The 24,361-nt window shown below is 43.9% G+C and overlaps 1 protein-coding gene across 2 annotated transcripts in view; it reads right to left on the reverse strand.

The window, feature by feature from the left end:
• Positions 1 to 24,361, reverse strand: part of EEPD1 (endonuclease/exonuclease/phosphatase family domain containing 1) — a 104,632-nt gene that overhangs the window by 23,621 nt on the left and 56,650 nt on the right. For both annotated transcript variants that reach the window (XR_010381615.1, XM_064487445.1), the window contains exon 3: positions 16,288 to 16,339. Coding sequence is in view for 1 of the 2 variants with exons in the window: in XM_064487445.1 (XP_064343515.1) it covers positions 16,288 to 16,339 (52 nt within the window). In the remaining variant the exon portion in view is untranslated. The remainder of the gene's footprint in view (positions 1 to 16,287; positions 16,340 to 24,361) is intronic.

Below are 24,361 nucleotides of genomic sequence, written 5' to 3' on the forward strand. Positions count from 1 at the left end.
CCCTGTGGGCCTGAAAGGAGTTTGTGCCTTATCCTGTGAGCAACCTCAAAAATCAATGAAGGGCATAAACACCAGGTCTGCATTTTGAAAAGGCTACAGGGCTACAGCGTAGAGTGCAGATTGGGGAAGGGCCAGACCAGCCAGCCAGGGCACCAGAGATGAGGGAGGCTCGACTAAAGGGAGAGCGGTGGACAGGTGTGAGAGACAATCAGGAAATAAGCACAACGTGGCTCAGAAGAATTGAAAACAGACTCAAATACCAGTACATGAACGTTCGCAGCAGCACTATTTCCAAGGGCCGAAAGATGGAAACAATTCAAATGTCTGTCGATTGATGAGTGGATAAATAGAATGCGCTATATCCGGACGCTGGAACAGTATCGAACCACAAAGGAAAGCCGAACTCATACCCACGACATCACTGACAGACCTCGGAAACATTAGGCTGAGCAGAAAAGCCAGACACAAAAGGCCACAGATTGGATGATTCTATCTACATAAAACATCCAGAATGGGCAAATCCACAGGGACAAAAAGCAGCATGGTGCTCACCAGGTGCCAGGGGGAGGGAGGGACGCGGCGTGACCGCGTAACAGGTACCAGAAACTAGAAAGAGGCAACGGCTGCACAACACGGTGAAGGTGCTAAATGCCACTGAATTATTCACTTTCAAATGGACTCTAAAACAGTTAGTTTTATGGTATAGAATTTCACGTCAATAATTTTAAAAGTGACTTGGGCAAAGGGTTAGATGGTTTAAGGTAAAGCAGAGGAACCACTCTTTTCATTCGACAAGCACCAGGCACTATTCGGGGAGACAGCTGTGAAGTCGGGCTGCTGCTCACGGAGCCTGGGATGAGCTGGGGAGCAGGGAGGCCGCCTCTGTGTGGGGTTTATTCCAGCCTCCTCTCCACACGGTTACCATGCACCTGGGAGAGATGCACACAGCCTGGTAATTCTTGGAATACAGATTCTCTGAAGCTCGAAAAAAGAGACAGTTTAAGGCCAAATAAAAAACTTCGTCCCAAATTAGGCACTAATCTTGTGAGTAATGATTGAAACTAATTATTCTAAGTGGAAGCAGGTCTGAAAATAGCACAGAGTTTTGGAGGATTTTGTGGCTATTTTAGAAGAGCGTAGGAAGTTGCAGGTGGGGTGAAGTACCCCAAGTCAGAGCGGAGACCCTGGGATGGCCACGCCATGACCTGCACCAAGTGTGCCACTCCACAGATTCTGTCGTTTTTATGTCGCTGGAGACACATGCCAACCATGAAGGCTGAGAATGCAGAGTTTCATCTGGTACCTCCTACTGAAATGCTGAACCAAGAATTCAACAGGAAATGTCAACCATACATGTTACATCATTTCACTTGTAAGCAAAAAGGCATCTGCCCTAACGTGATGGTAACATTTCCTAAGACAAACCATGCTGACTTAGCCAACCACTGTTCTTCCTTTTCTAGAGTCTTCTTCCCTCTTTGATATTTTTCAGGTGAATAGGCTCAAGGAATGAGTAAGATGGGTATAGACAGAGGAAAGACTGTCTCTAAACCCTGACATATCATCCCACAGTCCAGCTGATTAATAAGAGCACTTTTACCCAAGAGCAACAGCCAGGGCAGGGGTGGGGAGAGAGGAAGCCAACACAGAAGGGTGGGAAACGATTATGCAGGTACTTAAATCCAAAGAAATAATGAAGGAGCAGAACAAAGCTGGCAATTTATTTCTACCTTCCCACGTGAACACCCACATATTTTTTAAAACCCCAGAGATGTATTTTCTCGGTCCAGAAACACTGAAGACTAGTTCATTCTTAGACTCGCTCCGGACAGCAAGGCTCCAGCACTTCACACACATGTTTCTGTGAAGAACCCAGGGTTATCTAGGAACTGTCACATTCAACAGAATTTGGATTTATGGACCCTCAGGGAAATTGCTCTGGTTGACCTTTTTCTTCTAAATCGTCGGCCTCCAGCTATTCTAAATGGTGTTGATGCAGCCTGCCTGTATCAGCCATAAAGCAGCATCTTCAGCAGCAATAACCATAAATAAAGACTTCAAAGCTGTGGGTGAAAGGATTACAGATTCATGATTTGCTTTATTTTGATTTGCATTATGCCAAATCCTAGGCTTTAAAGCCCGTGTATTTCCTATTTTATTTCAGGGCAAACTACACAGATTTGACTGTTCTTTCTGAGAGACCTGTGATTTCTCACTCCCAGTTTACGGCAGTAAGAACCACAGGTGTCAGTTCATGAAACAGCATTTTCATTTTGGAGAATGTCCTAAGACTCACTGGTTCTCAATTTTCTGTGCTAACAGGAGACATGGAAAGCCAAATCCCCAAAGTATCTTTCAGTCAATCTCCCTCCCCATCACATTTTCTGCCAGAAGCAATTATAAATAGCCAAACTGCCTGATGTTAGTTTCACAGGCTTCTCAGGCTTCTTCCAAGTTACTGGGAGTGAGTGCAGTGAAAGCAAACAGGACAGAGAGGAATGTCACAAAGATCAAGTTGCACACCAGGCCAGGGCCACGTGGACGCCATGACAGTGTCCTGCAGGCACGATGACTCCACATTGATGAGCCGTGACCACGGCGTGACCACGGCATGCTCTTCACTAGAATCCTCACCACGTGCCAAGCACCACGGCTGGCTCTTCACACATGTTACACGGTGTGACCCACACTATGGTTCTAGAGGGAGGCATCATCCTTGCTCAAGAAATGAGAAATGTAGGGTTGGAGGCGTTAAGATCACCCATAGGGCAAACGGCTGAGCCAGGACCCAGATCCACATCCATAACCCCATTATACCACTTGGCTTCCAGCTGAAGCAACTCCAAGGAGGGAAGCTAATAGGCTCCAACTTGCATTTTAGGAGGGGTTACTCTGGTAACCATATAAAAAAAGGACTGAAACAAAATTACGGAGACCAAACAGTAATTTTACATGTTTTAATTTTTCTCCCTGCTTTCAAATTTTCTAGAAATTTCACTTTTCTAGAAAGCCACCGTATAAATACTAATTGACTTGAACCTTTTCCATGCAGAAGACGTGAGTGCACGCACACGCACGTGTGCTCGCTTTATTCTTTCTCATAAATAAAAGCTGATTAAATGCAGTTACTAAATAAATTAAGCACCAAAAACAACATACAAAAATGCCACTGCCACATCCTGAAATGAAGCCTAAGAATACTTCTCACTCTTCCCCTCCTGTTCACAAATATAGCCAAGCAAACTAAGTGCATAACAAGGATGTCTGGGTGAGGAGAAACAAAATTAACAATCGATACGCAGCCATTTCTTCTCTGACTAGAGGTTTCAGCCAGATGGAGACATGGCGGGGACAAAGCGTGCCTGATGGAGAAGATTAGCAATGGTGCAAAACTACAGTCTCACAGTTTCACAATCAAGCTGGGAAAGGCTTCAGTGCCCCTGATCCCCACTCAACCATGGAGCGGGTGCAAAGGTTGGGAATTCAGGCAAAAATCCAGAACTTGTCACCTTCCCTTTCAGGCTCAGCCTCTGGCTGGTAAATGCTGGCGATCTTGTTTTAATTCTGGGCACTTGTGATCCCTCCAGATCCCTGGAGCCGGACACATCAGGAAAATGCTCTGTGACCCAACAGTGATTTTTATAAAGCCACCTAAATCTCTTGACTGCCCACTTTGTAGGAAGCCACTAACAGCTAACTAGGAAGGCAGGTAATTTTAGAGTAACTCATATATGGGGAGCTGCTCTGCTTTCCCTGGCTGTCTCCTTCTAACCTAATTAATTCTGCATGGGAAAATGAGCCTGCATTTCATGGACAAGGGCTGGGGGGACAGGCTTGGGCAAGGGAAGAAACAGGGGTGGCAGCACAGAGTTTGGTGGGGAAACCAAGTCTAGCATCTAGAAAGAGGTCCTGGATTATGCTCATAAGGGGTGTCCGTGTACTGCTCTGAATTTCTACAAAGATAGATCTCTAAGTGTCTAAAAATCTAAATCTCTAAAAGTGGGTTGGATGCTTTCCCAGAAGTCTGGAGTCTTGTTAAGGCCCAAACTCACCATTTCAATGCCTCCCAAAGGTTAATGAAAAATATTTTATCAGCTGTAGGAATTACTCATTCTAAGTGGGTAGTTAACAATTTAATAGCTCTCTCCACTGAATTAATTCTGGCAAAGCAAGCCTTAATGACCAACTCAATCAGGATAATTTTACCTGCTGAGAACATCCCACATAAATGTTTTTAGCAACTGAGCCAAATAGTTTCACCTGCCTGCCCTTCCGTTTCATTTAAAATTATAAGCTAGCCCGAACTTTGCTGAATACAAAGGCATGCTCTCAAGAAATGAATCAATGAATCATTCACAAAAAGTCTCAGAATTCTCTAAAACAGGGAATTGAAAGTTCTTTCAGTACCAACTCATTGTTAGCATTTCCTGATAAGAGAAGCATTTGAGGGAGGACCAAATGAAACAGGAAATTGCATAAAACTCCTGTCATCATGCTGTGTGAGGGTTGCAATGAGGTGGTGGCTACATGCAACAATTTTGAGGGGAATGTAGTGGGCTGGGCACATTTTCTTACTATTTGAAAAGCAAAAAAGAGTTAAGAGATTAACAAGGCAGGAGGGGAAAGTGCTTAGGATACACCCAAGGTAAGCAGAGCCCTTCCAGTGCTGGAAAAATTCCCAGAGCAGGCCGTCTTCCCTTCTTTCAAGCCAAGAAATGGTCTAGGGTGTTTCCAAACATTTTTGACCATGACTCATAGCAATAAATAAACTTTTATATGGCAATCTGGTATATTCTATTTGTCTACTTGCCAACAATGTATATATGCATGTATGTATGCAAGTGTCCACCTATCCATCTACCCATCTGTCCATCTATCCATCCATGCCTCCATCCACATACATATATAATGAAACAAATGCTGGTTGTAATTTACTCAGTTGATTTCATAACCTGTAATTTGAGAAGCAAACTCAGATATTCCTTATTATAAAGTCTTTGGTCTGACCAGAATATCATAATGCCCTTTCTTTTTCATTTCTCTTTGCCAAAACCAAGTGAAATGTTTAATTGGATTTTATGTAGATAATGCCTTAGAAGTCTCCTCAAACAAACGAGACTCACTAAAGTCGAACTAGCTTTGGGAATGAGTATGAGCCACTTCTCAGAAACCCCCCAAATAAAATATCCCTTCAGCATGCAAGGTGCCCAGGAATATAGCCAGCTTTCAAAATTCACTTGTTCCTAATAAGATTAACAACTGAATTTTGATCAGAAACAAAGAAGTACAAAAGGTAGTGGACTGACATATTCAAAGTGCTATCAATGAAGAATCTTACATCCAGAAAAACTTTGTTTCCAAAATGAAGATGAAATACATTCTTAGACAAAAACAAGAACAAAAATAAAAACAAAATCTAAGAGAATTTGTTCCTAACAGACCTCCCTTATAAGAAATACAAAGAAAGTTCTTCAGGCTGAAAGCAAGTGACCTCAGACCAACTCAAATCCTCAAGAAATCCTCAGGAAAAAAATGAAGAGAACCAGTAAAGGTAATTATGTTATTATAAAGAACAGTAAAAATGAAATTTTCTCATTTATTCATATTATATGAATATGAATACATGTATACATAGTTGTATTGTGGAGCCTATAACATAGAGAAATGTTATGTATTTGGCTAGCACAAAGGAGCTGGGTAGGAGTAAAGATGAGCTGAAATAAGAAAATGATGCTAAATAGTAAGTTGAATAATCCACAGGAACACATGAAAATCAGAAATGGTAAATAAGAAGGTTAATGCAGCTAACTATAAATATGTACTTGTTCTCCTTTCTTCTCTCATCTTTAAAAGACATAAAAGTACATAAAATAATGATCATAAGAATATATAGTTGGGTCTGCAGCATAGTTAGATGTAATATGTGTAACGATAGCACAAAAAGGGGGAAGAGGGAATAGAGCGACATAAAAGTAATGTTTCTACATCTCATTGGAATTAAGTTAGTATAAATCTGATAAATTAAGATGTACATGATAAACTAGAGCAACCACTGATAATATAACTCAAAAAGCATAGTGAAAAAAATCATTCAGGAAATTTAAATGATACATTAAAAAATATTCACTTAATGCAAAAGAGAGCAGTGAAAGAAAAAAAAGGAATGAAACAGACATAAGATACAGTAAACAAAACAAAAAGTAAAATGGAAGATATAAACTCAACCATATTAATAATAACATTAAATGTGAATAGATTAAACAACCCAATCAAAAGGCAGAGACTGTCAAACTGGGTAAAAAACAATATCCAACTATAAGCTGTGTATAGGAGATGCTGTTAAGTTTCAAAAATACATGTAAAAAGTAAAAGATTGAAAAGGTTATGTCATGCAAACAGCAATCATAAGGAAGTTGGAATGGCTATACTAATATCAGAAAAATAGTCTTTAAAACAAAAACTATTACTAGAGATGATGAGAGACATTTTATAATAATAAAAGGATCACTTAATCAGAAAGACATAACCAGTATAATATATATACAGCTAACAACAGAGCCCCCAAGTACATAATACAAAAATTGCCAGAAGTGAAGGAAGGAACAGATAATTCAACAATAGTTGGAGAATTCAGTACCCCATTTTCAATAATAGATAGAACAAAACGGATTAACAGCAAATGAAAGACTTAAACAATAATATAAACCAAATAGACTTACAGACATTTATTAAACACTGAGCCCAACAACAGCAGAGTACACATTCTTCTCAAGTTGCATGGAACATTCTCCAGAATAGACCATACGGTAGGCCTTAAACCAACCTCAGTATATTTAAAAGGACTGAAGTCACGATAAATATAATTCTCTGATGACAACAGAATGGAGTGAAATTAGAAATCAGTAACAGAAAAATTGGGGGGAAATTCACAAATAAGTGGAAATTAAACAACACACTTTCAAATAACCAATGGGTCAAAGAAGGAATCATAAGGGAAATCTAAAAACACTTTGAGATGAAAGAAAGTGAAGACGCAACATACCAACACTTACAGGAGTCATCGAAAGCAGTGTTTAGAGGGAAATTTATATGCTTATATTAGTAAAGTAAAAAAGATCTCAAAGCAGTAACCTAAACTTCCAGTTTAAGACCCTGGAAAAAGCAAGGAGACCTAAAACCCAAAAACCAAGGAGGACAAATAATAAAAATATGAGCAGAAATGAATGAAATAGAGAATAGAAAACAGTCGAGGAAATAAATGAAGCCAAAGTTCTTTGAAAAGCTCAACAACAACAACAACAACAACAAAAATGAGAAACCGTTAGCTAGACTTACCAAGAAAAAAGAGAGAAAAGGCTCATGATATCCTCTACACCTGCCTGAGCCCTAGCTGCCCACACGGACTGCAGAATGCCATCAGGTAAAGGCCATGTAGACGCGGAACTCACCCAGTGCTGCTCCCTTCTTTTGAGGTTTGATGTCTCTCCAGTTTTTGGTGTCTCTTAAGTACCTTCAAATAGTTGTTTGCACTTTATCCAGAATTTATAATTGTTATTTGAGGGAAGGTTTTTCTGATAGAAGCTACCCTGGCATGACTAAGAACTGGAACCTCCAGATGCCCTCTCGAAGAGGGAAGAGGAGGGTCTCAAGGCGAGAGTCAGCACAAGAAAAGTATCAACATAAACACATTTTATGCTTAAATCATGGGCCAGCCAAGTTCACAAAACCAGCCTATCACTTATGAGCCACCAGAAGAGGCCAGCAAACTCTCCAGTTGATGATAAAGTGATTCTTAGCAAAGTACGGCAAGGCTTTTCAAGGTCCCCTTGACTTTGAAGCCTGAATGAAACGATCTTTCTGCCCTTGACGTCGGCCTTGCTTTGGCCTCTGCCTGAGTTTGCGATCTATATGGCTTATGATAAGATTTCTCTTCTTTTCTTCTATAAACCCAGAATCAATTAGGAGACTAAGAAGTAATGAAGCTTTTAGAGTATGAAGACAAAGTAATGGAACCATCAGGGGAGTGTCCCCAGGGACAACCATCACAGGGCGCAGACAGCAGTTGATGCAGACTCCCCACGCAGTGCAGCTCTCCTCAAATAAGACAAGCTCTAGAAACGATTTCTTTCCATTTCCCGCTCCTAAATTCACACCATTATATTTGAATGGCTTCAAAATTTAAAAAAAAAATTTTAACATTAAATCATTATGTATGAATCATAAAAACAGAAATGGGTATAAAGAAATTGCCCCTAAATGATCACTGCATATAAAAATGTTAAGTTCTATGTAAAATTATTTCATAATACTTTTTAATAGAAAGCAAAAAATGTTTTCAACAAAAAACCTTTGGGTTAGAAGTTGGCTAGGGTAAGCTGTGATTTATTAGATTAACTGGGACAGGGGCTAGGCTCCTCAGGGTTAAGGAGAGCTGAGAGGAGATGAAGGCTGGGTGTGGAGGGTGAGAATTTACGTTCAAGAAAACTAGGAGTACATGAACGAAGAGAAATAGGACAGCAGCAAAGAGGAAAGAAAGTAGGACAAGTAGCAACGCATTTCAGATTCCAGGAGACCTAAATATGTCTGAAGTTACCAGGGAAGAAAATGATGCTAGAAAGAAAGGTGTGAAAAATGGAAACACTGGTCTACCTCCATGACCTGACTTTGTTTTGGTGTTTTCTTGGGCTGTGCTCATGACTACTGTACTTAAATGAGCATTTATGTAATTGCTAATGTTTACCTCACCAATTCTACGAGCTGCATGAGGGTAGGAAAGAGAAACGTCTTGGTCACAGATCTGTGTGGTTCCCAGCCGAGCACGAGGCCTGACACGAGTACTCAATAAACACTGGTTCAAAGAATGAATACGTATATTTTTTACATAGCTGTAATTCTAGCAGGTACAACTGCTTACCCTATTTCTTGTGCCGGTTATATCAAATTTCTACAAGGCTTAATGATTATCATTTTGAATGGCCACACACCAGTCCACGGGGCAGACCCACCATAGACTGTTGAAACCCACCCTTCCTACTGAGCAGTGCATTGCCTGCAATGGTTCATAATTATAAAGCATGCTGTAAAATGTTTTTTTTTCACATTTTTTTGGATCTCTTCCCTAAGATACACCCCCAGGAATCCACCTTGGTCAGAGGGTAGGGGCATCTCAAAGGCTAATGAAATACGCCACCCCAGAGCTTACAAAAGGACAGTACCCCCTCCTGACCCTCCCCACCAATGAATGGGGACACAGTATTATTATCACAACTTCAACATCATATATCATTGTTTAGAAACCTTTGCCAATGTAATTGTACATTTAAAATGATCCCTCATTGTTTAATTTGCTTATCTTTGATAGCTAATAAAGCTAAAGAGAATTAAAAGGTCCTATGTTTGGTAGATAAACAACAAGGTCCTACTGTACAGCACAGGGAACTACGTTCATTATCTTGTAATAACCTATAATGAAAAAGAATATATATCTATGCATAACTGAATCACTATGCTGTGCACCAGAAGCTGACACAACATTGTACATCAACTATACTTCAATAAAAAAGAAAAAAGGAAACCTCCAATAGAGGACTTGAAAACCAAAAAAAAAAAAAAAAAAAAAGAAGTCCTATTCTGGGACTCTACTTTTTGCTCCCTTCAAATAAAAGCTTTTCATAGTAAGAGAAACGTAGTGGGAGATCTGAAATATATATGGTATCTTGTGACGGTTTTGAAAGAATAGGAGAAAATGCAACTTCTTCCCTTTTTTTTTTTTAATGAACCCTATTGCCCGGCCCATAATTCACCAGATGCTCCATCTTCTGGCACCTGAGGTGCTCTTGGGGGTACCCCAGCCGTGCCCTTTCCACATGGGGGCAAGGCCCAACTGTACAGTTTGCAAAGCAGAGCTGGTGAGCGGTGGGCTGTGGCAGCCCCTGCGGGCCTGAGCCAGACTCCACACAGCGACCCAGGGTGGTTGGGGAGCCTGGACTCCACAGGGGCCCCTGTTTCTGCTTAATCACCGTTCAAGGAAGGTAGCAAGCTGCCTCCTGCTGGAAGGGGCTGAGCCGGGAACAGGAACACATGAGTTTAATCAGGATTAGACACTGATCTGGCTCAACCCACTTAAAAAAAAAAATCTAACAGATACATGAAACTGACCACCCAAGAGGGCATTCAGATTAAGCTCGGACTATATGAAGGACTAAGCTTTGGAGAAAAAACAACCCCAAGGAGCTGAAGAATCTCATTCTGATATTTTTAAATGAACAGAGTACTGTTTTGTAAAAGGGCATTTTGAAGTATATTTTATGCTAAGATTCTTGAAGCAATTCATTCTGACACTGAGCCTCTGATGGTGGGGTCCTCTGCTTCCCTGCCCTCCAGCGTGTTCGTCACCGCCCTCCCTCACAGGCCCTGATCCCCTGCAGCCCTCACACCACTGTGAGTTCCTCTCCTCTCAGACGCTCCCCTGAAAGTGTCCGCATCCTGAGCCCTGAACCTCCGACTGTCTCCTCCTCCAGCCCCCAGTCCCCAGCCCACGGCCTCTGATTCTCCTGCTGGACCCAGGGGTGCCTGTAGAGACAGACACACCCATGTCTGTTTCGCTACAAGGATGAGAAGGCCTGGATTTAAGTTCTCCATCACCTGGGCCATGGACCAGCCCTCTGGATCTGCTCCCACCCCTGGAATATGCAGATAGAAGCGTCCCCAAGGTCTGCTAGAGCTGACGCCCAGGTTAAATGAAACCGTGGGAGACAGGCAGCAGGCATACTGAAGCGGGCTGTGGAATGGAGCCGAGTCCACCGGGGCTGGTCTTGCTTCTCCCAACACAACTGCTATGGGCCCTGGGCGAGGAGGACCCTTCAACACCTCTGACTTCTGTGTCCTGTCTGTAAACTGACAGAAGATAGAGTTGGATTCAATGGCTTAAAATCTCTCCCTCAGCTCTGACACTCTGGGATTTTATATGTGCCATTCAAATATATATACTTCTGGTTTGGGGGAGTTTTTTGTTTTGGGGGGGATAACTAAGTTTATTTATTTGTTACTAAGGTTATTATTATTAATTTAACGGGAGATACTGAGGATTCAACCCAAGACCTTGTACATATGAAGCATGAACTCTACCACTAAGCTAGACCCTCCCCACCAAAATGTATTTTTATAACTTTATCTCCCTCGGTATGTAATGCAATTTAGGCACAGCATAAGCACCCAACTGTTGCACAAACTAAATTATCAGGAAGTCCAAATCACAGTGAAAAACACTTCAAAGCTATGTAATAACAAAGCTAGAGCTTCTGTACGCACATGTGTGTATGTTCAGAAAACACCATCACCAATTACAAACACAAGCACTTGTCATCCTTAAGTTATTCATACACTTCTCTGTGACAATTATCTACCTCCTATTTCCTTCTGAAAATCCTCAGGAAGCTGCTAACTTCAATTCCAATGCCACTCACCACCAGGGTTCAGCTGGGAGAGTCCCTGATTAGCCACCATGTGCAAACATCAAGTTCAATGTTTCTAGACTCAGGTTTGCTGGTGAAATGTATATGCTTTATCTCACATGGAAAGCACCAAGAGGTCTTAGAGATCATCTGCTCCACCTGTAGGAAAGCTGGACTAAGAGTGGGACTTCAGAGCTGAAATTCCAGGGACAATATCTAGCAGCAGCAGGCAGGAAGTCTGGCCAGTGTTTTGTCTTAGACAATGTGGCCAACAAGGTCGGGGTGGGGGTGGGGGTAGGACAGGCAGTGGCCACGAGGTGGGGGTCCTGAGCCTCCAGCCCGCAGGCTTGGGCCTCTGGTTGAGTCAGCCAGGGCTCTGCCCTCTGGCCCTTTCACGGAGAGGGTGACCTCCAGCTGGAGGGAACGGCCTATCTATTGTTTGCAGCTTTTTGCAGGAAGCTATTTGAAAGGGTCATTGAAAAATGATCTTACTAAATCAAGCTGTACCAATATTTTTATTTCCTTTCATGCAATGCCTCATTTAAAGGCATTAGATGGGCCTGTTTATAAAGCCTGGGAAACAAGTCTGTATGACTTAAGTTCAGAAAAACAAAAGCATCCCGCTCTTAAAGCACAGAAAACACAGAGAGTGGGATGGTGGGCATCTGTCTCAGAGCAAGTCCCTGCTCTCCACACCTAATGGATGTTTGACAGAAAAAAAAAAAAAAAAAGCACATCAAATCCAAAACACTTTTTCAAAGAAATGTACATGTACTGACATTTATGCATATTCAGTTATCTTCTCAGGATTCTAGCAGTTTTTTAAAACCAGAAGAGATTATTAACCGTCTGGTTTAGAATTTATTTTTTTTTAAATGACAAATCACTGTCACTTGTCTGGGAAATGGCTTTGTGTCGTGTTAGTGGGGAAGAGAATTTCAGAGGCCTGACCTTCCAGGTGTCCCCAGCCTCCATCCCAATCGACTGCACCTGAATTAATACAAAGAACGATTGAAGAGGCGAGAACTGGAAACCTACTGATCTATGTATGGGGGTCACTGGGCAGGTGTTCAGCACTGGCCTATCCCCAGAAAGTGCGCTTTGAGGGATGGTGAGTGGGGCAGATGAAACACGGAAGCCTAGAAACCAGCAAGGATCCTTGTTTCAGGAACAAGGAAGCAGAGAAGATATTAGAAAACAGAGAGTGAAAGGGAGAATTTTCTCCTCTTCACAATGTGATCAAGGATCAACTGTGAACCCACGACTTCTGGAGGAAGGAACCATAGAAAGAATAGAATGCAATTTTATGGATTAAGACAAGGGGTCTGGGCCCCCAAGCAAGGCCCTCTGCCAGGTCCAACGGCCAAACACAGGCGAGGCTGGGAGGGGACCTCCTGCAGCAGAGCCTCCCCACAGCTGCTCTGTGAGCTGCAGAAACCGGGAAAGCCCTGGCACTTCCAAAAATGGACAGGCTCCCTACCTAAAACCAGGGAAAGTCCAAGTCAGGCAAATGGCTGGTAATTTTAAGCTAAAATGCCAAGATCATGACGGTGCCTAATATTAGGGAGAAAAAGCAGGTAAGAGTCTTATTGTCCAGAAGACTCCAAAACACTGCTGCTGGTTTTTAACCTTTTACATTGTTTTAAATAATTTAAATATTTTACTGTCAGATTTAACCTGCAAGTAGCTATGAGGGAAATGACCCCTGGAGAATGGCTTCCATCTTCCAAGAGAGAGACATGTGCAGGTCTCTGCTGTTGGGACTGTCTGGAAGTGATCCCAGCACGGTGGGATGTCAGGAGCTCAGTAATTGCAAAACCCAAAAGCATGTTACCATTTGAAGCCCAGCTGCAAAGACAAAGAGGTTTGAGGTTTGCAGGGTGTGTGTCTAACTGAGGTCATTCTTGCTGGCTCTACCTATTAAACAAGACTATTTTCTTAATGAAAGGGAGAAGCAGGCACACTAAAGATAAAAACTGGGTAACTACAAGGAGACTTACGGTTTTTACTTCTCTTTTGGTGTGGAAAAAGAAGCTTGATGACCAACAAAAGCAAAGAGCTGACCCCACACAGGTTCTCTAGGAAGACGGATTAGTCAATAGCAGTGACAACGATAATAAATGATACTCTTCAGGAGAACTTCTTGGACTTTGATGTGCACAAATCGCCTGGGATCCTGTTAGAAGGCACCTGAATCAGGCAGCCTGGGTAGGACATAAGATTCTGCATTTCTCACAAGCTTACGATGCTACTGGTCTGCAGACCACACTATAGCTCACTGAGAAATTTCCTTGGTGGTTCTTCAACTTGTCCAGGTGGATGAAAATCTGGAACTCTTTTGGCAACATATCTTATTCCAATATATAAACTGAACCAATCTTGCCGCAAAAAATAGCACCATGCTAGGTAATACACCACGTGTCACTCAAAATCATGCTGTACACCGGAAATCGACCCAACACTGTAAACTGACTATAATTCAATTTAAAAAAATGCAATTGGCTACCATGCTCGTGCTGACTGGTCGCTTCTGGGCTTGTCTAGAAATGTTTTCTACTTGCCTGGCACATCGGAAGCTTAACAAAGGCCTTTGTATGTAGGAATGAATAAATGAATGAATGAATGAATGCACAAATGAAAGAAGGAAACTGAGTGAACTTGGCCCCTAACTGGTCCCTGTGACTCTTTAAACTGTCTTAAATCTTTCCACTGGTGATGTGTGGAGATAGGGGCACGGTACAAAACCATTATCAGACTTGGTGAGAAAGAGGGAGGAGGAGGAGGAGGAGGAGGAAGAGGAAGTAACACGGGCAACAGCTAACTTTGGGGGATCACTGAGTGCCAAGCACGGCGTTAAGCCCCTTACAACAACTGTCTACTTAACCCTCTCAAAACCTCTGTGAATTTCGGGTTATAACGATTCCCATTTTACAGACTGGGAATGTAAAGCACAGAGAGGGTTAATAAACCAAGATAACGCAGTTAGGAAGGCGGAGGTGGCTCTGGGCCCACGCTGTCTGAACCCCCCACTATACTACAGATCTCCACATCGGTATTAACACAACTCTAAAGACTTAGTGGAGAATCTGAAAACAAATGTATGCATGCATATGTATGACTGAAACATGCTGTACACCAGAAATTGACACATTGTAACTGAGTATACTTTAATTAAAAAAAAAAGACTTAATGGATATTTTTGGTGCCCGTGTTTTTATTATTCTGATATTGCTTAGCACATGGGCTCCATGCTTTGTCTCAGTTTTGTTTTTAATTGAGGAGTAAGAAAGACAAATACCCATAAGGAATACTGAGAAGATGATTGTTTTTGGAAGGGTAACTTTTTAAAAGTTTCAAGAACATACAAAGAATCTTCATGTACTCCTGGATCTAGTTTTAATGGCTGGGTGCATACTAAGAATGAATATGAGTAATTAAGAAATATGAGTCGACAGACTGGGAGTTCGAAATTTGTAGATACTGACAGGCACATGTACAATAGATAAACAAGATTATACTGTATAGCACACGAAAATACATACAAGATCTTGTGGTAGCTCACAGCGAAAAAGAATGTGACAATGAACATATGTATGTTCATGTATAACTGAAAAATTGTGCTCTACACTGGAATTTGACACAACATTGTAAAATGACTATAACTCAATAAAAAAAATCTTAAAAAAAAATAAATATGAGTCAAATGCTTTGGCATTTAGAAAGATCTTCCACTGCGCTAACTCATTGGGTTGTCACGTCACCTCCTTGAGGCCAGGGTTTCATCTCCCCCATGATGGAAATGAGGCTGAAGGGACATTATATTCGGAGCCAGAGCTCAGATACCTCCCTCCCCTCACATCCCTGCTTGGTGCTGAATTTAAAGACTGTTTGCTTTACTGCCAACCAATAGACTGACCACCGATGCCAACATTTAAAATTCTATAAATAAAGTAATATCATTATCTCTAACTATTTTCTTTTACATCAACCTTGGAGATTCTAAGTAACACCCACAGCTGCGTACCCAGGAGGAGTCCTGAGCCAGCCAGGGCAGCAGCAGCAGGGTATGAGCTGGGGGGCTCGTGGGGAGGAGGGGAGTTGGACCTCCCTGTCACCTACCCAGCCTGCTTTTCGGAGCCCATCCCACCCTGCACACCAGAACTTGAACACACAACTGGCAAAAGACCCCCAGCTGCGTGCTTGATCTGAACGCAGAAAGCCGAGACACACCGGATACCTCCTTCCAGGGCACAGTGAGTCACCAGCTGGAGGTGGGAGGGAGTTTCCCAGTCCTCAGAAGTAGCCCCAGAAGGGTCTCAAAGTCATGAACTTGCCTATTAAATGGAAAAAGCATTGGTTTTGGAAATGAAACCAGGAGGCTCAAATCCTGACTCTGCCACTTAGTTAATTTTCCTTGGGCGCGTTACTTCACCTCGCTGGGCCTCAGTCCTATCATCCGTAAGCCCAGAGGAGGACACACACACGCGCAGAGATGGAGCGAAGCGCAGGATCTGGCGTGTGGGTCGCACCCAGTGTCGGGTGTTTCCAGGCACAGAAAACCTGCTTCCAAGCCCGGCCCACAGGAGGGCCAGCCTCTGTTCTCACTCAGCTCTGAAGGAGCCCAGCAAGGGAGAGTTTGCAAATGTTAATGGCCTGTGAGCAACGTGGGGTGTTTTGGATAAAACTTTGCACGGTTCGCTGATTGTTATGAACACAAAATAACAGACCAGCTTTGCAGTAAGTGCCGTCTCTGGTGACGGGGGTGGAATTTTCTCTGTGCGTGGCACTCTGCTCTAAGTGTGTGAACCTGGGGTAGGAAGAACAAAATATTTACCTTTTCCAGGGCCTCTCTGTCAAGTAGTTCTTGCACAGCTAGCAGCTTGATGCTGTAAGAAAAAATTAAAACCACACTTGAAAACAAAACATTTCACGTCACCAAGCATCAGGCAGGTCACAAGAATGCAAGTCTGAAATTTCAGCCTGTGTTTCTGCATCCCCTCCCATCTTAAAGCGACCTTTGGTTTGAACTGAAATGACCATTTCAGAGCTACTAAAAATGTTTCTGAACTGTAAAAGTGATTTTACCATAGTATCCAGCAATCGCACTTCGGGGCAGATACCCAAAAGGGCTGAAAACTGGGACTTGAACAGTATTTACAACACTCATGTTCATAGCAGCATTATTCACAACAGCCAAAAGGTGAAAACAACTTAAATGTCCATCAGTGGATGAATGAATAAATAAAACACGGTACATACATGAAATATTCAGCTTTAAAAAGAAGGAAATTCTATCACATGCTATAACATAGAGGAAACTTGGAGACATTCTGCTAAATCAAATAAACCAGACACCAAAGGGCAAATACTTATATTCCACTTACATGAAGTGCCCAGACTAGCCAAACTCAAAGAGACAGAAAGTAAAATGGTGGAGTTATTATTTAATGGGCACGGATGTCCATTTGGGAAAAAGTTCTGAAGATGGATGGTGGTGATGGCTGTACAACAATATGAATGTACTTAATGTCACTGAATTGTACACTTATTAATGGTTGAAATAGTAAATTTTAGGTTATGTACATTTCACTACAAAAAATTCTAAAAGTAACTGAGAGCTGCTCATGTAAGGAATTTGAATAAATTCAAAGAAATAAAAATAGTGGTCCATGTTCAGCATGAATCTACCCCTGATGTCCCTTTGATGAGAACAAGCAAAGAGTTACAATCACTCCTTACGAAGAGAGCCCGCTCAGCTGCTCATGTTTACCGCACACGGATTGAGCCCTACTGTGTGCAGGTCGTCGAGGGTACCTGATGACCATGACCACCTCCCAGCCCACAAGGGGCTCACAGCCTCTCGGAGGCCACAGTCAGACCAGAATATGACAAGCAGGGTGCCACATGGACTGGCTGAGGCACAGAGAGGAGCCGAGCCCAGCAGAGGTCAGAGAAGTCTTCCTGGGGGAGAGGCTGAGTCAGCCTTGCCAGGGGAGGGGACTGGGGAGAAAGGCCACCCGCGGGGTGGAACTGGAGGGTGGGGGGGGCGGCAGCAAAGGCATGGACGGGAGAGGATGGGCTCGGAGTGTACACAACTCTCCAGTTTCCAGTTTAGGGGCCAGAGCTCCGACTGCAGCCCCCATCTGAGATGAAAGAGTTCAGACGCAGATGCAGGTTTTACAGGGGAGGTCTTTTCCCTTTTGTGACAAACTGCTTTTGAAGTGTTCATGGACACAGGGAGCAGGCAGCCAAGGTGGCCTCGCCGGCACACAGGAGGAAGCAGGAGAGTTCACGAGATTGTTTAGGGAGCGGGTCAGCTGCTGATGGTGACATTGCGCTCCCACCCCGCCCAGCTAATCTGCCGGTGGTCGCTGGTCACATGCTCCGACCTGCATGGTCCCTAGAGCAGAAGTGCGCCCCACCTGTGCCACACATCTCCCTCAAAAGGGGTTGTGCCCATGATACAGTTCACCTCAATCTACAGAATTCTTCATAATCTCCCTGTACAGCTAAGCAGGCACTGTCCAATCCCATGCAAAGGTTTACTTAAAAGCAATTCCAGTGAGTGCAATAAAAGTTTTAAAAGCTTACAAGAAACCATCACCACCACCAACAACAATTTAGCAAACATCAGGGCTAACTGACAGGACTGGGCATTCCCTCTGCTCCAATCACACTGACTTCCTTCATCTCTTGGACATGTTTACTTTTGTTGTTTCTCTGGCTTGGAGCAGTCTTCCCCAGATCTGGACAATATCGATTGCAACTCATTGCATCATTTCAGTCTAAGTGCAAATGCCGTCTCCTCCAAGCAGCATCCCTGATCACCATTTTTTTTTTTTCTAGTGCACTTACTGGTGCCTTAAAGCATTTATTTGTTGGGATGCTTTTGTCTGTTTCCTCCCAACCAGCACGGAAGCTCCTTTAGGCTGGGGGCTCAAGGGTGTTCTCACTACTGTAACTGAGACGTGGAGGGCACTCAAGAACATTTACTGGCCGTCTGGCAGGGCCTGGGGCTTACGGGCCACGTTGCTATCAGTGTGGTAGCTAAAATCACTGGCCAAGCCTCCGTTTCTCCATCTGAAAAGGAATGCCTCAAATGAGATGACCGTGTGTGTTTTCCCCAGGTGAAAGGTGCTACATACATCTGCAGAAATGCCTGCCATTAATGGGGATGTGTCTGGTGGCAGGTCAGAGCCACTGGCCACTCCTTAGCACATGCCAATTCCCAGTGTGCACATCCAGATTCCAGGTTAGCAATCTGGACTGCAATTTAGAGGCTAAGGAGATTCCAGTTGTAGCTCAAGTTTCAGAAGCTTAAGCTGCTTCTGAAATAGCCACTGGAAAATATTTATACTGGAGGAACTTTTAAAATAGCCTCTCATTCTGGCCTCTCTCTACAGTCATGAAGTCCAATTTAGGATCAGATGGCAATAGGTTAGAGAAAGGTTTAAACACTGTTAATATATTCAACTCTCTTTTTCTCCCTCTTCACAAAGATACAACATTCAAACCACTGTAGAACGTGAGCTGAAACCCAACTGTTTCAGGCTTTGAATGAAAATGAAATTAAAACAACTTCAGGTGATTCTTATTTACAGTCAAAACCGGAAAGATGGTCCCTGCTCACCACTCTGCTTTCCTCTTGAAGGGGAGGGGGTGGCAAATACTTGGCATGCACATTGCCAACTCTCCAACTCTCTCCACCTCTTTCCATGGAACTTCCCCCCATTTAACTTAGATCCAGCTGCAGAATCCTCCTCAACACTCCAGGGAGCCACAACCAATCCACTGAAGCTGGCACGTGAGACTAAGCCAATTTAACATCTGCTCTAAAACCAACACCAAATAGCATTTATGTACTGGGTGGGGACAGGAAAATGTCGAGGAGACCGTGTCACACTGCTGAAACACAGCAACACAAGATGAGATTTCTTTAGGGACAGTGGGAGAAGAATGGAGCAAAGATGATCGGACACTCAGATCTAGATAGTTTGAGTTTCAAAATGGAAACAATACATGTTAATCGGAAGTTACTGCTACAGCTGCTCGAAACACTGGATTTCTTCAGGAAGCTGTGTTTTTTCCCTCCTGAGAGCTGCAGTCTTTAGGAATATTTGAGATGTTTCCTGTTATATAATGATCCTGCCGTTAGTTCTTACCTCTTTGGAAACTGTTCAAGTTTTGGAGTATTTATTTCAGTATTTATAGTGTCAGATTCTTCTAGCACATCAGATACTCCCCGGGAGGAAATTTCACACACGCATAGAAGCAATGAAACTGTTTACCACATCCTCCATTTGCAAACTTCTCACCCTGGAAGGGAATCTCATTCCTCATTTTCAGTTTTGCTCCCCCTTCCCTCTCTTCTTTTCTCCATCTCTTCTTCCGTCCCTCCTTCCATCCCTTTGCTAATTTCACAAGCGTATACTGAGTGTGCCAGGCACCGGGGAACAAAGGTGAACGCAATATTGTCCCTCCCCTGAAAGGGCTCACGGGGGCTAGGATACTGCTGGGGCACAAGCCCAGGAGATGTGTCTCTCTGAGACTCTCCCGGGTTTCAACATGGACCCGCAGAGCTGGGCTAAGCAGGGCATGTCTGTCGGGCGGCCTGGTGCTGGGTCAGCAGCTTCGGAAAACAGCAGAGCTCCCATCAGATGGAAGCTTAAATGAACTGCAGTTTCTTTTTCACACTTCACGTTGAGAAGAGAGGCAAATCACACAAAAGCAGCTGACAGCCATGACTTATTTAGAAAAATGGCCATTTCAGGGCCAAGTTCTGAAGTCAAGATGGGCAACACTCAGAAAGACCAAGAATGCATGCAATTAGTGTTTGCTAAGTAAGCTACAAGGAGGTGAGGCGCCTGAGGGCATATGTCTTATTCAGCTGGGTAGCAGCTGGCACGTGAGGGCTGTAACGGAATTCAAAGTGGTGATGGGGAGAGTGCCGGGCGGACACTGACAGCAGGGAAGAAAAGCAGCAGAGTTGAAGAGACAGAAGATGGAGGGCACCCCTGCAGCCCAGGCGTGGCTTAGAGCTGCAGACTGAATGAACCTCCATGGCCCCAGAAAAGGCAGATAAGAGGCAACCCTATGGATGCAGCAAAAACACTCAGAGGATGAACTCCCAACGACACAGAAACTCATGCTTCCAGAACCGATTATGACATACAGGGCACTAGAGTCAAGAATTCACTTTGGCTCCCTTTCTCTGAGGATTCTGGCACTTTGAGTTTCCACTGCCGTTACTAAGTGACACGATACAGTGCATGAGATACAGCAGATTTCAATAAATGCAGAAAGGGTGTAACATGCTGAAGCCATGCATTCACTGCACAGGTGAACTATTTCAGAGGTACGTGTTATGTACCAGACACTTGTGGAAGCTGAGGATACAATGATAAGCAAACGCAGCCTCTGCCATCAAACATGTGAGTCCAATGAAGGAACCACATTAAGTGAATCAGCCACGTGAAGGGTGCTCTCAAGAGGTGAACTCAGGGTGCCATGAGGCCCTTTGGAAGAGCATTATACAAGCAAAGCTGGGAGGTCCCCTGGGAAGTGACTCCTAAGCTGACACCTATGGGCTTGCACGGCAGAGAGCTGGGGTGGCAGGAACAGCATGAGCTTCAAAGGAAGGAGGTGGGAGATCCAGCTTGGCCCCCTCAGGGACTGCACACCGACCAGGGAGCACAGGGTGCCTGGGGGCGGCGGGGGCAGGTGCTGAAAGATTCTCTCTGTTTTTTTGTACATTATTTTTTATTGAAGTATAGTCACTTTATAATGTTGGATCAATTCCTGGTGTACAGCATAATGTTTCATACATATACATACATATATTCCTTTTCATGTTCTTTTCCATTATAGGCTATTACAAGATACTGAATATAGTTCCCTGTGCTCTACAGCAGAAACTTGTTTATCTATTTTATGTCTAGTAGTTCGTATCCACAAATCCTGAACTCCCAATTTATCCCTTCCCACCCCTTTTCCCCCCGGTGACCATAAGCTTGTTCTCTATGTCTACCTATTTCTGTTTTGTAAATAAGTTTGTGTCTTTTTTTAAGATTCCACATATAAGCGATATCATATGGTATTTTTCTTTCTCTGAAAGATTACCTTGCAGAAGCACACGGGCCATGTCTCTTTGAGGGTTTGTTAAGCCATGTTAAAGAGTCTGGCCTGTACTTTGGGGGCAAGGAGTGGCTACTAATGATTTAGGGCCGTGGTGTGGCAGAGGGCCCAGGACACCGAAGATGCCCAATTAAGGTATAAAAATGGCTCCAATGTGGAGAATGGACTGGGGTGGGGTGGGGTTGGGGACAAGACCGGAGGCACTGAGATCTGAAGTGGGTCCAGGGAAGAGATGATAGAGGCTGGTGTCGGGAAAAGACATTGGGCTAATTCCAAACAGATCAGCAGCTGGCAGGACTCAACGAAGAATCAGACGTGGGGGATGTGAGAGAAGTATCATTGCAATATCCAGTCCCAGAAACTGGGGTCTGAAGGGACCATCTACTTAGGGAGCAAAGCCAGGCTGCATGTGGTGAGTTAGGTCGTGGACACACAGGGCCCATGGGTCCTCTCGGTGGTGTGTGAACAGGCAGCCGGCTGTCCCTCAGCAAGTTCTGGGCTCTAGCTTTGGACATGAGGAGCCTGAAGATGACAACTGGAGGTGTCAGACCACACAGGAGACTGTGGATGGACAGAAGCCCAGGGGCCATTGCCACTTCAGGGACAGGCAGAGGAACAGGGCCTGTCAGGGAAACAGGAAAGAAGCCGCCAGGAAGGCGGAGGGAGAACCCAGAGCACGCGGCCCAGGAGCCAAGGGGAGAGGGTGATGCAAGAAGTCGGAGGGGTGGGGTGGGGGGCAAGGGTTCTCATTCTGAGGAGCACCAGGGAAGTTAGGGCTGGTATCTGTGAGAGAGGGAGGCTTCAGGAAGTGGTGGAGAGACGCCGGGTTTCAGCGGGTGAGGAGTGGATGGGAGACAAAGAAGGGGAAATAATGAAATTCAAATCCAGGTGGAAGAGGTAGGTGCGACCTGCCCAGGGGCAGAAGGCAAAGCCGAGAGGTCCTCACCTTATCAAGTGCACGTAAGTGAAAGTACAGACAATGACCCCTCTCAAGGCTTCTTCCCTCCTCTCTCCTTCCGTCCTTCTCTCTCTCCCACCGTCCCTCCTCTCCCCCACCCTCCCCAAACGGTATCATCCCAGGACCTAGCTTTTCCCCCCAGCATAATCAGCATGATCTGGGGAAACATAAAGGTCAAGAACGTCCTCAACAATGCCGGGGTGGTTTTGTTCTGTAATACATTTTCACCACCTCTTGTGCAGGAAAAAAAGGGGAAGGGGCGTGAAGATTCCTGGACGCACGCTCTGGGCCCAGAACTGTCCCCGGGGCTGGAGCCAGGCCAGAGAGGGGAGAGGGGTTTCCACGTGCACCTGCAGCAGGAGACCAGAGTCTCAGCGACAGCAGCATGAAACTGGGGGAGAGGGACAGGCCGCCAGCAAGGGGGTGGGGGGCCCAGGAGGAGCAAATGGAGAGAAGGTAGAACTGCAGGCGGGACCAGTGTCCATGAGCAACAGCCACTCTCTCTTCGTGTGTCCCGTGCAGGATATGAGGGCCACTTACGAAATGTCATGAAAGTCAGATTTAGAAACCGCATCTATCCAGTTGCCTGAACACTTCTCCATCCCTCTCAAGGAAGGCTCCACGTTACCTTCCCCTGAGCAAAGCAAGAAAGAATTCTTTCTATGGATCACCAAATTTTAGAAGATGTTTCGGGTGTTAGGTTCAGACCTGTTTTCCCTAAAGCTTTCTTGTCTTCCGCCACTAGCTCGGGGTTGGGAAAACTCAGCAGACATGGGCCTCCAGACGCAGGTGGGGGTGCACACCTGGAGGAGAGGACACCCTCCCGGGGAAGGCGCTGCTCTCCTCACACACGTCCTGTGCAGCATCTCATCCCATCACTGCCAAGCACATGCTCACGTCTCACCCCTCATTTCGAAAGTGAGGCGCCGAATTAGTACATCAGCACCAGAATGGTCTACGTGGAGTTGAACTAAGGTGACTGTTCTGGGCAGGTGTGCAAGAACTAGTCTGCAAAACAGTGGGAGGAGACTTCTCCAGTGACGTCCTATGGTGTTTGTTCTGTTTACGTTTTCAACTGCTTGAATCAATTACAATAATTTCCATTTCTTAGAAATTTATTAGAAAACTGTCCAATCCATTCAGATTTTCAAATTTTGAGCACAGAACAATACTAGAAATCACTTATAACTTAAAAACAACTTCTGCTTCTGTGGGCATGCCCCCTTCCTCATGCTTTGACGTGTGTAGCTTTTCTTATTTTAAAAATTAGATTTGTGAGGAATCAGTCTACTTTGTTGGTCTTCTGGAAAAAAATTAGCAACAAGATTTATCACGTCTGCCATTTTTTTCTAATTAATTAAGGCCAACATTTATCTTCATTAATTCTCCAATTTCCCATTGTTTTCTTTAGTTTCTCTGTTTGCCTTCTTGAGTTGGATATTCATTTATTTAAGTGATTTCTTGTATATAAAGCCAGGAATTTTTCTCTAAGTAAATATTTGTCCTTGTTTCAAATCCCGTGATGTAGATTTGGTCTCCACAGCATCTGGACTGTGCTCTTGTGTCTCTAAGTATCTGGATTGTAAATTTTATAATTTTGTATTTTCTATAATTCTCATGCACTGTGGTCAAAGAAAGTACCCTGTACCTTTCCTTCTTTAAAAAAATCTGTTGATGCTTTTTCTTTATCTATTTTATGATGAGTTTTGCTTTTCTATTTCCCAGTGTTTGGGTAGCTTCAGAACTTGTTTTTGGATCTCCTAGTGTTTACCTGTAAGGTTTTCAGATTAGCGCAGGGGATAAGGGAAGGGCTCTG

Source organism: Camelus dromedarius, chromosome 7 (genome assembly GCF_036321535.1).
Source record: "Camelus dromedarius isolate mCamDro1 chromosome 7, mCamDro1.pat, whole genome shotgun sequence".
NCBI lineage: Eukaryota > Metazoa > Chordata > Mammalia > Artiodactyla > Camelidae > Camelus > Camelus dromedarius.